Source organism: Esox lucius, chromosome 4, assembly GCF_011004845.1.
Source record: "Esox lucius isolate fEsoLuc1 chromosome 4, fEsoLuc1.pri, whole genome shotgun sequence".
Classification (NCBI taxonomy): domain Eukaryota; kingdom Metazoa; phylum Chordata; class Actinopteri; order Esociformes; family Esocidae; genus Esox; species Esox lucius.
In genome coordinates this window covers 13,986,570-14,001,285 of record NC_047572.1, presented here as the reverse complement: position 1 = coordinate 14,001,285, position 14,716 = coordinate 13,986,570, and the positions used below count along the sequence as shown (strand labels likewise).

At 43.8% G+C, this 14,716-nt stretch overlaps 1 protein-coding gene across 3 annotated transcripts; it reads left to right on the top strand.

The window, feature by feature from the left end:
* The first annotated feature begins 370 nt into the window (after window positions 1-370).
* On the top strand, window positions 371-14,513 carry znf711 (zinc finger protein 711). 3 transcript variants are annotated; one of them, XM_020046094.2, is made up of 9 exons: window positions 371-549; window positions 1,997-2,099; window positions 5,602-6,399; window positions 6,608-6,757; window positions 8,746-8,889; window positions 9,270-9,407; window positions 9,593-9,727; window positions 10,896-11,101; window positions 11,319-14,513. In XM_020046094.2, the coding sequence occupies exons 2-9, from the start codon at window positions 2,036-2,038 to the stop codon at window positions 12,369-12,371; spliced, it is 2,688 nt and encodes an 895-aa protein (XP_019901653.1). In that variant the 5' UTR covers window positions 371-549; window positions 1,997-2,035; the 3' UTR covers window positions 12,372-14,513. The 3 variants fall into 3 exon arrangements, with proteins under 3 accessions (XP_019901653.1, XP_019901652.1, XP_010895142.1); XM_020046093.2 differs by having other exon boundaries at window positions 1,934-2,099; XM_010896840.4 differs by having other exon boundaries at window positions 373-549; window positions 1,934-2,099; window positions 10,932-11,101.
* Window positions 14,514-14,716: the final 203 nt, after the last annotated feature.

The following is a 14,716-nucleotide window of genomic DNA, read 5'->3' as shown; positions in this document are numbered from 1 at the left end:
AATGCAATAGTCCCTTATTAAAAAGGTGCATTTCAGACGTACCCAATATTAGTTTAGTAGTTGAAATTTAGGATGAGACGCTGTCTCTAATACCTGCTTTTTTCCCAAAAAAACGATATTAACGTGCACTGCAGTAGATTGCGTTGTGCTGTGCTCTTGGTACCTAATCTGGCTGTCTGAATCAAATACTTTGTGTTAAAAACACAAAAGCTATATTTTAGGTTCATAAAACGCTGTAGCCTTCCTGATCAATGAGTAAACCGCATGCTCGCTGTCAACATCGATTTGGACTCAAATCTTTCACTTGCGTGACGCAAATAGACGGATCAGTAAACGAGGCCACGCATTGTCTGCCCCTCCACCCCCCCGCCCTCCCTTGGTTGCGAACGAGCAACGTGATTGGCCCAGGCCTCGGAAGAGTGCCCAGGCCCGGGGAACCAAATGTACAGGCCGCATTTAGCTTACCGTCGAAATATAAACCCAAACAATAAAAGACAAAATTGAGAAAGAAGAGATATCTGCAATACATGTGAAGGAGTCCGTAATCAGGTAAAACTTTTCAAAACGATTGAAAATGAATATCGAATATGAGACTAGGGCCCAGTCGGCCGTAGCGGGCCTTCTTCAACCCATCGGAAAACAACATGGTTGATAATGCCGCATGCGCTAGCTAACATGCTAGGCTAACTTGTTAGCTAATGTCCCTTTGCAATCAGAAATGCATCGAAAAATGCTTAGTTACTAACAATGATGTAAATCTGTATATCGATTGTAGTTAGGTGGTTTTGGTTACATTGAATATTGATATTTTTTTTACATCCTTCTATTTACTGAGGTTTGTGACTTTTTTTTATACGACAAGCTAACTAACGAGCTAGCTAACCAAAATGGCGGAGTTGAGGCTAGCCAGCTAGTAACGTTGTGGGCGCAACGTTTCAGATAGAAATGTGTCGTAAGGAACTGCAGCCAAGCGCCACCCACCCACTGGGTTCAACTGCAGTTTACTATTCTATACATGCGAACATCTGTCTGCATCGTTCCACAACTTTGCGTTTCTGAAATGTCCTCACACGGATGTCGGCGTCTGCCGCAAAACGTTTGCACAGCGCCAAACAAGTTCATACTAGCTAGCCAGGTACAAATAGCCTTAATTCACACACCGCCACCCAGTGAATTTGGAATGACTATAACGTTAACATGCTTGTGTCATCAAGAACATTTTACAATCCGGTGGAAGTTATTAAGACTAGTTAGTCCTCTTGATTTGTTGTGAATGGGGAGCTCGTTAGCTTGATAACCCAGACAACTGTCGGTCCTACGAAATTAGATAACCAGTGGTGGGCGTGTGTGGGCGGCAAGAGGTCTTTGCGGGCGACAGTAGTTGTGTGCAGACACAGCGCAAAGCATTTTAAGAGGAATGTAACGGTGATATCCGCCTTGTGTCATTTTCTACACTGATATCTGGAACATTATTATAATACCAATCCAATATATCATATGAATATTCATCATATCTTGCGCTATGATCACGAGTCAAGATATCAACAAGGTTGCGTGTATACCGGCGGCACGATTCGGACCAATCATTAGTTGTTTTTGCATCTGATCTATTTCAGAGTTGATTCAATGGGTTAAAGATGGAAATATATATTAGTAAGTCCATTGTGCTGCCTCTGAAAACGCAACCAAAGTTTTAATCAACACTGTGGAATTAGGTGGTAGTATTTTTCCAGCCATTAATTATTGCATGTAAAACACATTTGAACATTCCTCAATGTTCACCGGTACCATAAAATAGAGTACACAGATGTTTGTTAGACATTGAATAATACATGTCACACACTTCCCCCTATAGTAGATCTTAATTATGACACTGGTGTCTCATTTTGGAAGTTACCTTACTAAACAAGGCGGATGTTCTTCTTTAATGCAGGCTTCTCTTCATTAATGGAAGGACGATCCACCAACGACCTACTGTTATTCTTATTCTCAACAGCACTGGCATCAAATGTGAAGCCTTTTTAAGATCAAAGAGATGGACCACGGTGGAGGGGTCTTGGAGTTGAAGATGCCACACACCATGATCATGCAAGACTTTGGTAGGTCAATGTTGCCTTGTCATAATGTACATTTTCTAGGGCTGACAAAGTGTTGAAATAATTCAATTTAATTATATGATTTTAAATACCAAATTACAGTTAGTTCATTACAGAAATGGAGTGTCTCTATAGATACATAGCGAATGTAAACTACTGTCATGTGAAAAACTAAATACACCCCCTGGACAGTTGTCTTTTTTTTATGGACACATGGATATCTCAGCTAAAATGTTAAATCACCCACACTTTTTATACCTTGAAACCACAAATTGGCCAAAACAGGTGCAAATGGTCAGAAGATTATTAGAGCATAACTTGCAAGACTGCAGCCTTCCATAAAGATTAGAAACTTAGTCTGGTCTCAACCATTTGAGTGTCTTGTAACAAATCATACCAATATAAGAAGACCTATTGAGGCCCTCAGAGTAAAAATTATTGATGCCCATGAGTCTGGGAGGGCTTACATGAGTCTGGGAGGGCTTACATCTACCTGTTGATGTTGTTCCTGCACACATCTAGCCAGTCAGGAAGAATTTTACAATATTGTTTTAGATCTAGCTGATGCTATTCATCAATTTTCTTCATCAGTAACTCACAGGCTGCCATTAGAATTGGGTGTGTTTGTGGCCATCTATACTGCTGACTTCAGTGCCTATGTACTGCTGTAGCATGGGGTTGAATGAGACCCATTGCCTTTTCAGAACGCTAACCTATGTTTCCTAACTATCTAATAATGTATACATTAAAAAAAAAAAGTTTAAATAGTTTATTATTTGCTTAAATCTTTATTGGAATTGCAAACTATGTCCATTAAACATTCTTTTTAATTATATCAAAGGGCATTTTACCATTTGTGTTTGTTACTTAAAGGAGGCTATCTTTTTCTGTCAAAGTGTGTGTGTGTGTGTGTGTGTGTGTGTGTGTGTGTGTGTGTGTGTGTGTGTGTGTGTGTTGTTTACCTATTTAAACAGAGGGAGAATGTGGATATAGTAAACTAGCACATACATTGTAACGTTTTGACAATTTTAAAATGTATCATCAAAGGCAATGTCACAGTATTTAACTTTTATCAGTATTTTCCCTTTTCTTTGTTCTGGAAATGTACTGACCAACCATAGAATTACAATAAAGCATTGTGAATTACTTTATAATAACTTCATAAGACAATTACTCTCATGCTTTCTTATGTGTAAAGATAACTATTTGGGAGTGACCAAGTTGTGGGCTGGTGCCAAATCCTGTTCCCTCTAAAATAGTTGGCACTGAGCACATCTGGTCTTTCGATTAGTAAAGTCGTTAGAACAGTGAGGCTATAACAAATTTGAGTTAGTTTCGGACATTAACCAATAGGCTGTAGTGGCTATTTGTGCAAAATGCAGGCATTTAAGAGTGCCCTAAAGTCTACAGTAGCTGATATCTGGTGTTCAATGAAGACCTTTTTTTCATTAATATTTAGCGTTTCAGCAGTTCACAGCAGTATGTCTTTTGGGCTTAGTATCTACCAGCTTTAACAGTGTGGTGTGATTTTTGGGCCACTCTTCATGGAAGTTTTGCTCCAGGTTTATCAACTTGTTTGGATGATGCTTTTGGACTGCAGTCTTCAAAAAGTGGCACATATTTTCCAAGGGATTGATATCCACTGTAGGGCATTTACCTTTTTGTTCATGAGCCACTCCAATGTTGTTTTGGCCTTGTACTTTGACAAAAGGAGTCTGTTGACACAAGTGACATAACATTTGCCTGGTACTCCCAACTCCTTGCTGATATCAATCCATACATCAGCTCTGTTAATCACATCTCTGTATTTTTTACATTTTCTTATTCAGCTTTGGGTGTTGGTCCAGAAAATAAATAAGGCTTCTCTAGTCCATTTTTTCAGGGTATAATTTAAAATCCAAATGCTCTTCATGCTATGAGACACAACAACCTTCACCGTCATGCTCAACTGCATTCATCTTCCTTCTTCCATTGAAAACTCTGACATCTGGTTTGCCATCGACCGTCTATTTGCTGCCATGTAAACGCAGCATAACTCTGGCGACATTGTCCTGTTGGTGTGTTGAACTCTGCTAATAACTCATTAACTATCAAGGAATAACTACAAATGTACTGCTTTAAGCACTGAAAAGCATAACACTAGTGAGCTGCTGTTAATAGAATTCTACTTCAATACACACTATTGACTGTTTACTGGTTATTATAAGAATAGCATACACTCACCTAAAGGATTATTAGGAACACCTGTTCAATTTCTCATTAATGCAATTATCTAATCAACCAATCACAGTTGGTTCAATGCATTTAGGGGTGTGGTCCTGGTCAAGACAATCTCCTGAACTCCAAACTGAATGTCAGAATGGGAAAGAAAGGTGATTTAAGCAATTTTGAGCGTGGCATGGTTGTTGTATTTCACAATCTGCTCAGTTACTGGGATTTTCACATACAACCATTTCTAGGGTTTACAAAGAATGGTGTGAAAAGGGAAAAACATCCAGTATGCGGCAGTCCTGTGGGCGAAAATGCCTTGTTGATGCTAGAGGTCAGAGGAGAATGGGCCGACTGATTGAAGCTGATAGAAGAGCAACTTTGACTGAAATAACCACTCGTTACAACCGAGGTATGCAGCAAAGCACAACACGCACAACCTTGAGGCGGAGGGGCTACAACAGCAGAAGACCCCACCGGGTACCACTCATCTCCACTACAAATAGGAAAAAGAGGCTACAATTTGCAAAATTCACCAAATTGGACAGTTGAAGACTGGAAGAATGTTGCCTGGTCTGATGAGTCTCGATTTCTGTTGAGACCTTCAGATGGTAGAGTCAGAATTTGGCGTAAACAGAATGAGATCTTGGATCCATCATGCCTTGTTACCACTGTGCAGGCTGGTGGTGGTGGTGTAATGGTGTGGAGGATGTTTTCTTGGCACACTTTAGGCCCCTTAGTGCCAATTGGGCATTGTTTAAATGCCACAGCCTACCTGAGCATTGTTTCTGACCATGTCCATCCCTTTATGTCCACCATGTACCCATCCTCTGATGGCTACTTCCAGCAGGATAATGCACATTGTTGAATCAATGCAACGTAGAATTAAGGCAGTTCTGAAGGCGAAAGGGGGTCAAACACAGTATTAGTATGGTGTTCCTAATAATCCTTTAGGTGAGTGTATAATATAATGATTACTGCGTATAGCTTAATAAAACTAGAAATTACAGCCACTTTCATTAGTTTGAGAGACGCTGGCTTGTATTCAGCAAATCCTTACAGAAAGTGTGCTACGGTAACACCACATATGGCTCATTCAAAAAATGCTCTCTGACAAGTGGTATCGATTTGGATACCGTTTATATCACAACGGCTAGCGTGTCCGTCTGCTTTCTCGGCTCTCGTTTTGGTGCTTTTCCGATAAGATGAATGCCTGGAATAACCTCAGGCTGAACCAAGGCTGTGACTGAACAACATTCCTGTAATAATATCCCCCTCTTAATGTTTCCTTCTGTAGTGGCGGGAATGGGGGGCATGGCCCACATTGATGGGGACCACATTGTGGTGTCTGTGCCTGAGGGAATGCTCCTATCTGATGTCTTGACGGATGAAGGCATCCTGCTGGAGCATGGCCTGGAGGTGGAGGGACTCGAGACGGAGGTGGAAGTGGAGGGCCTGGAGGCGGAGGTGGAAGTGGAGGGCGTGGAGACGGAGGTTGAGGAGTTTGGAGCAGAGGTGGTCGAGCTGGAGACTCACTTGGTCGAGGGCATCGAGACGGAGGTGGTCGAAGGCCTCAACGGTGAGGTGGAGGTCCTGGAGGAAAGCCTAGAGACTGAGGTTGAGGTGAAGGACCTTGGGGAGGAGGAATTCGAAGGCCTAGAAGCCGAGGTAGAAGTGGTGGGACTCGAGGCGGATGTACTAGAGGAGTGCCTGGAGACAGAGGTGATCGAAGGCCCTGACGTGGGCCATCAGGACCTGCTGGGGACGGAGGTGGCCATCGAGGACACTCTGGACTCCCACCACCATGTCCTAACCTCTGAACTCACCCAAGGCTCCGTTCACCATCACATCCACCACCACATGCCAGACCAGCTCTTTGTGGAGCACCAGGAGGAGGAGGACAGCCATGGGGGGGATTGCTTGGACCAGGAGCTGGGATCCGAGGCCGGAATGGCAGGGGACGAGGGTGGGGACGAGGGGACCGTGATCCAGGCCCACGAGGAGATGCCCGTGGAGGTGGAAGCTGTCTCGCTGCAGACCGACGAGGACGAGGAGGATGAGAAGAGCACCTCGGAGGACTACCTTATGATCTCCTGTGAGTCAACCACCCATCCGTAAGGGGCCAAGCTGGGCAGAAAAGCTTTTTAGTTTAAGGGAGAGAATCAGACCCTCAACTGTGTGAAGATGAATAATTTCTCAGTCCTGCTCCGGCTGTGTATCCAGGCAGTCTTGTCTTTGTGTCACTGGCATTGGTGAGATGCAGGATATCAGTGTTGTAATCTTTGTGTCTTTCTGTCCGTCAGTGGACGACGTTGGTGAGAAGCTGGACCTAGGAGACACTCCTCTGGAGATTAGCACTGAGGTGATGCAGGACGACGGCTCTAACAAGGATGGTTCTGAGGTCATCAAGGTCTACATCTTCAAAGCCGAAGCGGACGATGATGTGGGAATAGGTAAGTGGAACTTCGCTCCTTAGCGAGGCATTTCAAAAGGTGGATACATAGGCCTTATTCATGAAATGTGAGGGATTTGGATATTACACTTCAGTCATTTAGCAGACATTCTTATCCACAGCCACTTAATCTGTTAGTCTGGTTGGATTTTTATTTTAAATTGAATTAATCTTTTATCCTATTATATTACATATCAGCTACTGGTGAGGAAATAATGGATTTGGAGTTTAGTCATTTAGCAGACACTTATCCAGAAAAGTTTACAGTTCCTGTTCAGAGGGTTAGATTACACAAGCACAAAGGTCATTGTTCCTGTGTCCTAACACTTAGATGGTCATGATGTACAAACCCGATTCCAAAAAAGTTGGGACACCGTACAATTGTGAATAAAAACAGAATGCAATGATGTGGAAGTTTCAAATTTCAATATTTTATTCAGAATACAACATAAATGACATATCAAAGGATCAAACTGAGAAAATGTATCACTTTAAGTTGATTTTAAATTCCACGGCATCAACACATCTCAAAAAAGTTGGGACAAGGCCATGATTACCACAGTGTGGCATCCCCTCTTCTTTTTATAACAGACTGCAAACGTCTGGGGACTGAGGAGACAAGTTGCTCAAGTTTATGAATAGGAATGTTGTCCCATTCTTGTCTAATACAGGCTTCTAGTTGCTCAACTGTCTTAGGTCTTCTTTGTCGCACCTTCCTCTTTATGATGCGCCAAATGTTTTCTATGGGTGAAAGATCTGGACTGCAGGCTGGCCATTTCAGTACCCGGATCCTTCTTTTATGCAGCATGACATTGTAATTGATGCAGTATGTGGTCTGGCATTGTCATGTTGGAAAATGCAAGGTCTTCCCTGAAAGAGATGACGTCTGGATGGGAGCATATGTTGTTCTAGAACTTGGATATCACTGTCAGCATTGATGGTGCCTTTCCAGATGTGTAGGCTGCCCATGCCACAAGCACTCATGCAACCCCATACCATCAGAGATGCAGGCTTCTGAACTGAGCTGATAACAACTTGGGTTGTCCTTGTCCTCTTTAGTCCGGATGACATGGCGTCCCAGATTTCCAAAATGAACTTCAAATTTTGATTTGTCTGACCACAGAACACTTTTCCACAGTCCATTTTAAATGATCCTTGGCCCAGAGAAAACGCCTGCGCTTCTGGATCCTGTTTAAATATGGCTTATTTTTTGACCTATAGAGTTTTAGCCGGCAACGGCGAATGGCACGGCGGATTGTGTTCACCAACAATGTTTTCTGGAAGTATTCCTGAGCCCATGTTGTGATTTCCATTACAGTATCATTCCTGTATGTGATGCAGTGCCATCTGAGGGCCCGAAGATCACGGGTATCCAGTATGGTTTTCTGGCCTTGACCCTTACGCACAGAGATTGTTCCAGATTCTCTGAATCTTTGGATGATAGTATGCACTGTAGATGTTGATAACTTCAAACTTTTTGCAATTTTTCTCTGAGATACTCCTTTCTGATATTGCTCCACTATATTTCGCCGCAGCATTGGGGGAATTGATGATCCTCTGGCCATCTTGACTTCTGAGAGACACTGCCACTCTGAGAGGCTCTTTTTATACCCAATCATGTTGCCAATTGACGTAATAAGTTGCAAATTGGTCCTCCAGCTGTTCCTTATCTGTACATTTAACTTTTCCGGCCTCTTATTGCTACCTGTCCCAACATTTTTGGAATGTGTAGCTCTCATGAAATCCAAAATGAGCCAATATTTGGCATGAAATTACAAAATGTCTCACTTTCAACATTCGATATGTTATCTATATTATATTGTGAATTAAATATAAGTTTATGAGATTTGTAAATTATTCCATTCTTTTTTTACTCACAATTTGTTACTCACAATTTGTATTGTGTCCCAACTTTTTTGGAATCGGGTTTGTACAGAAGGGTGCCTAGAGAAGAAAAGAGCCATAAACTGCGTGTGATTGTCTGTGCAGGTGGGACAGAGGTGGTGTCGGAGAGCGACTTCCATAACGGCCCCCACGCTGTCTTGGAGTCCAGGGGAGGAGGGAGGCACTGCCGTGGGGAGAAGATGGTCTACATGGCTGTAAAGGACCACGCCCAGTCAGAGGAGGATATCAGTGAGTACACGCTGAAGGAATGACTCATCACAAATGACTGGGTCTGAGATGCTTTGTGATGAAAATGCATTCCACCTGTCCGTTCATTGGTTAAAAGCGAGTGAATAGGTCCATGGTAAATAAAGGGTTCTCACTAAAAGGCTTTTACAGGTGCAGTTCAAACGTAAATGGAAAGGAAAGGAAATGTTTGCACACGGCTTTAGACTTGTCTCATTAAACGGGTTGAAGTCTCAATTACTTTAACATACTGTATCAAATACCGAAAAGTATTTCAAATGTACTAAATATTTATTAATAAAACACACGTGCACCAAATCCAATACATTTATTTGAATCAGAAAATGGCTGGCGCTGTTCCTGACTGGTGTGTCTGTGTGTAGACGTGTCTGACATGGCGGAGCAGGTGTACATGGAGGTGGTGGTAGGAGAGGAGGAGGCCTCTGCAGTCCAGGAGGCCCAGCTGGAGGACTCTCCCAACAGCAAGATGTTTGTCCCCGTCTCCTGGGCGGCTGCTTACGGTAAATGCATTGCCTGTGGTCCTTTTTGAATGTTGTTGGTCCCATTACTTTGTTTGCGGGAATTGCAGAGCTTTGTTATTATTCATTTAACCGCCTACGGTATGACCGCTATCCGTCTTTTGGTGTACTGTCTCTTTAAGATGGATGGTAGGCGGGAGTTAAACCAGTTTTTCTGGGTTGTCTAGGGAACAGTCTGGACACGGTAAAGAATGGAGCGCCCAGGCCCTACCTTCAGAACCGAGACGGTGCAGGAACCAACCGAGCCCTCAAGCAGAAGATCAAGAAGAAGAAGAAGGGCGAGACACGTCAGTGCCAGACAGGTATGTCAACGTTACGGTGGTGGTGGTGATAGGCCAACATCACGCCAGTCTCCACGACAACGGGCATGTCAACGTAAAGGAGGACACCTCTAACCATGATATGTCCCGCCACTACTGAGGATGTCTGTACCGGAATATACATTTTTATTGTTCTAATCCTTTCTATTGTAACTGCGGTCCTGTTGCATTGCAACAGTGAGTAAATGAGAATGTGTTCTCAGCTCAGATCTTCCTGGTGAGCAATGGAAAATGTGTTTAAAAAGAAAACGTTTGCATGCAGGCCAGCTTCAGTTAAAAAAATCGTAATGACCACTCCGACCTGGCCAAAAGAGCCCGACAAATTCGCTAAGTTTAGACAGAATATAGTGGACGTGCAACACTGCTTCAGGAAAAGAGTGAGGGAAACGTGAAAGCTACTTTTCTTCATGGTAGAGGAAGGACAAATGTTTATCTGATGGCCCACTGTGTACTTAGAGGAAATTAAATCTATAGTTTGACTTTAACTGCTGTGTGGTAGCAGGCCCGTACCATTTACTGGCTGATTTACCATTTACTGGCTGTACCAAATCTGGAGTTTTAAAAGGGTTATGAAATGTCATAGTGAAATCCCCTCGTTTGCCGAATGTATGGTCATTATGCAGTTCAACAGTGTTCTATGTTAAAGTCTACCCAACCCTATTCCTGGAGATATACCGTTCCTGTTTTAGCTTTTCATCCAGATAATTATTAGAATCAGGTGAGCTCAATTTGGGTTGGAAAGAACCTGCATGACGATACTTCTTCAGGAACAGGGTTGGGCAGCCCTGAATTAAAAGTTGAATCCTGATTGAAACCAAGTATTTTCCCCGCTGATAGAACTTTCACTAAATTGCTGGGGGGGTTTTCTGGAGGTATCTGAAACTACTGGCAACATGATTCCCTGAATTCTATGCACATAACATTCATGGCTTTTTCCAATTAGCATCTTTTTCCTGCTTGTTATCGGCTTGACACGTCTTTATCTTCCCAACAACAACTTAAGTATCGTAGAAACTGTGGACATCAATCCCACATGCTTATCGCTCGTTCCTTATAAAGCAGTCATTGGACTCACATTACTAACCACATTTACCACATCAGAGTGTATTGGCAAGACCCTCCTTCTGTGACGCCAGATGTTTGCATATAGGCTTGGCCGACATCTCTTCCGTTGGTCTCCCCTCAGCTGTGATCATCGGTCCGGATGGCATGCCCCTGACTGTCTACCCCTGCCACATCTGTGGGAAGAAGTTCAGGTCGCGAGGCTTCCTTAAGTGCCACATGAAGAACCACCCGGACCACCTGCTTAAGAAGAAGTACCAGTGTACAGACTGTGACTTCACCACCAACAAGAAGGTCTGTCTTCAGTCGTTCTGTTGAGGCTTTCTTTGGGTTATTTATTGATCTTTACATTCCTTCTCCCTACTGCACTTTCCTACCGTCACTCTCCCTCCCGCATTTCATCATCCTTCTTGTTGGGATTTTTCTTGTCAAAGCGATTCTTCCCCTTCAGTATGCAGCTAATTTGATAAGTCTGTGAAAAGCACTTTAAATAAGTTTTTGTCTTTCCAAGGTGAACTTTCACAACCACCTGGAGTCCCACAAGCTGCTGGCCCACCGTGGCGACCGGGACCGAAGCTCCTCCCCGGAGTACCCAGAATACAACAGGACCACGCCGGAGTACACTGAGTACACCCGGCATTACCACGAGGACAGCCAGCTGGGCTCCAACAAACTCATCCTGAGGGACAAGGGGTCCAAGCTGCACCACTGTAAGTACTGTGACTATGAGACCGCAGAGCAGGGCCTCCTCAACCGCCACCTGCTGGCCGTGCATAGCAAGAACTTCGCCCACGTGTGCGTGGAGTGCGCCAAGGGCTTCCGGCACCCCTCGGAGCTGAAGAAGCACATGCGAACGCACACGGGCGAGAAGCCCTATTGCTGCACGCACTGCGACTTCCGCTGCGCCGACCAGTCCAACCTAAAGACTCACATCAAGAGCAAGCACGGCGCCGACCTGCCTTACAAATGCGGCCACTGCCCCCTGGCGTATGCGGACGAGCTGGAGCTGCAGCGGCACGTGGACATGGTCCAGGGGCACAAGACCCACCAGTGTCCCCACTGCGAGCACAAGAGCACCAACTCGTCGGACCTGAAGCGCCACGTCATCTCGGTCCACACGAAAGACTTCCCGCACCAGTGCGACGTGTGCGAGAAGGGGTTCCACCGGCCCTCGGAGCTCAAGAAACACTCTGAGACGCACAAGGGCAACAAGATGCACCAGTGCCGACACTGTAACTTCACCACCTCGGACCCTTTCACGCTGAGTAGACACATCCTGTCGGTTCACACCAAGGACCTCCCCTTTAAGTGCAAGCGTTGCCGGCGGGCGTTTCGACATCCGACGGAGCTCAAGAAGCACATGAAGACGCACAGCGGGAGGAAGGTGTACCAGTGTCAGTACTGCGAGTACAACAGTTCGGACGCGTCGGGATTCAAACGCCACGTGATCTCCATCCACACCAAGGAGTACCCGCACTGCTGTGACTACTGCCCCAAAGGCTTCAGGAGGCCCTCGGAGAAGAGCCAACACATAGCCAGGCACCACAAAGACATGCTGATGTGATGTCCTTGTTACTCCGCCCGACACGGGCAGACTGACACGGGCTGATTTCCTTAGTCTACGTAGGCCAGTTTTAAATGACAAAGGGGGAACAGCGTCTGGGCAGCGTCGTTCCGAACTGGTCCATTTTTAGATGGCTGACGATGGTTGATGGCGACATTGGAACTGAACGCTCGTGTTCCGTTTTCACTGGTTGTATGGAGTTGGATTTCACATGAACCCACCCATCTCTTCTCTCCCGGAAGCAAGGAATATAGGAATATTGTGGGACTTTGGTTGAAGCTTAAAAATGATGTATTTGTAAGCCGTGGGATATCTGTAACTATGTATTTGTTTTGCTGCAGAAAATGGATTCGCATTTAATGAACATTTATTCAGGGTCTCAAATTAAGTTTATTTTTATACTTGTTGCAGCTTAAACGCTGCGCGAAAGAGAGACCGACAGCCAGACAGACTTTTCCTCTAACTAATATAGGAAGTGGTGCTTTAAGGTCATCCAGGCCAGTACTTCTCTCCATCTATCTTACCAGACTATCAAACTAGTACAAAGGGCTGCTTTGCTCTCTACTGTACAATACCCACTACAAACGTAATATCTGATCCTGGGTTCAAGCAGTGTTTCAAATCTTTAACATACAGTATGTTTAGTGTTTGCTTTAGCCTAGCTTGTGTGCCAGATGAAAGGGGTTTGGCTTGGAATAAAATTAGTTGTTCCTTTGGGCCAGGAAAGCGCAAACAAGCCCAGCTTTTTGAAATAATTCCAAATATAATTTGAATCCAGGTCTAAAGTATCCTCCCAGTGACTTGGTTTTTACCCTAATACCGGTTGTAAAGGCATTCTTAATAACAATTGTGTCATGAACCTGATTGCTGTACTACAAAGCAGGATTAATGAGTTAGCCAGCTAAACAACCAGACATAACTTGGGGAGTCATTGGGAAATCCATGAACCCTAGTTAACTTATTGACCCTGCCATGTGTTATAGTCTCAGGTAGGGTGGTCTACATGTAAGGGCGGACAGAGACTGCCCTGCTGATGGGACGCTAGTTTTGACCTGGACCTTTAGGGTTCTGGCCAAGAGTAGTGCGATACTTAGCAAATAGATTGCTGTTAGGACCGTTGACAGTGAACCAATGTTTACACAAGCACCTTAATGTAACCCACAACCCATGAAACCAACTCATTCAAAAAAGATAGCCCCCCCACCCCTCCTAACGGTGCCGATTTATTATCCATTAAAGTTGTTTAATGTTTTGATGTCATGTAAGATGGACAGGTGGTTAAGTTCTTTTGGTTTGGTTCAAAGCTCCCGCGGGTTTTAACCACAGTTTTGTGACCATGTTGTGAATGCCACTGTAAGATGTGTCTGTATGTGTACGTATAATCGCATATAACACGGATGCGCTCCCACGTATTCCAACCAGCGGGTGGTAATTATGCCTTATATGTCCTGTTGTTTCTTACTCCTCATGCACTGAGCTCTGCTGACACAGAAATCGGAAAAAAAGAAAAGTGATTTTTAAAAGTCTCAAACATGCTGTGTAAAGTACCATTCTCTAAGAGATTATTTATGTTTGAGTCTGTAGAAAGCACTTTAACTTTTTTATTTTACTTTTTATTTTATTTTATGTACAAGCAGAGGGTGTATGATTCGTATTCCCTGAATTTAAGACAGTTTGTGAGTGGTGGAGAAAGAAGTCTGTGGTGGGACGGTATCGATCTGCAATATGTATATGATCAAAATGTGTAAGTAAAAGAGAGATTTCAGTTGAACTGTTCTGTTTTTTAATATCTGACAGGTGATTGGTTGGTCTTTCTGTTGAGATATCTGCTAACGGGTTTCCTCCAATCTGTCACAACTAAAGCACGGCAATTGGGCTACACACACACACCAACAGACATGACAACACGCGCACACACTCCATTGAATTAATCGGTTGAGGGACTGGCACACGTACGAAGCGCACACACCTTGAATACAATGGTTAAGATATTGGCATTCAAGTCTTAAGGTATGCACATAACCTTTATCCATGAAATGTAAAAAATCATGCATTTTTCTTGTACCTTTTTGTTAATTTTCTTTGTCTGATTGTTCACAAACTACTGGTGAGGAGGAACTAAAATAAAAAGGTATCTTTTTAGTTTCAGCTGTCCTTTTTCTTCGGCCTGTGCTTCCCAACTGACACCCTGTTACTTATTTGGTGTACCAAAATTGGGAATCAAATTAGTTTTGTCTGGTTCTGAAACTACCACTAGATGGTGCCCTTACCCCACTTTAACTGATTGATTTAAAGATGGCTCCAAAAGCTTCAGTAAATTCACTACTCAATTGAGTGGTTTGACA

What these genes read in the sequence shown, in the direction of transcription:
- znf711 (XM_020046094.2), top strand. Translation starts at nt 2,036, where the DNA reads ATGGACCACGGTGGAGGGGTCTTGGAGTTGAAGATGCCACACACCATG. An exon ending in GGACTACCTTATGATCTCCT is followed by an intron (nt 6,400 to 6,607) that starts GTGAGTCAACCA and finishes TCTGTCCGTCAG; the next exon opens with TGGACGACGTTGGTGAGAAG. An exon ending in CCAGTCAGAGGAGGATATCA is followed by an intron (nt 8,890 to 9,269) that starts GTGAGTACACGC and finishes GTCTGTGTGTAG; the next exon opens with ACGTGTCTGACATGGCGGAG.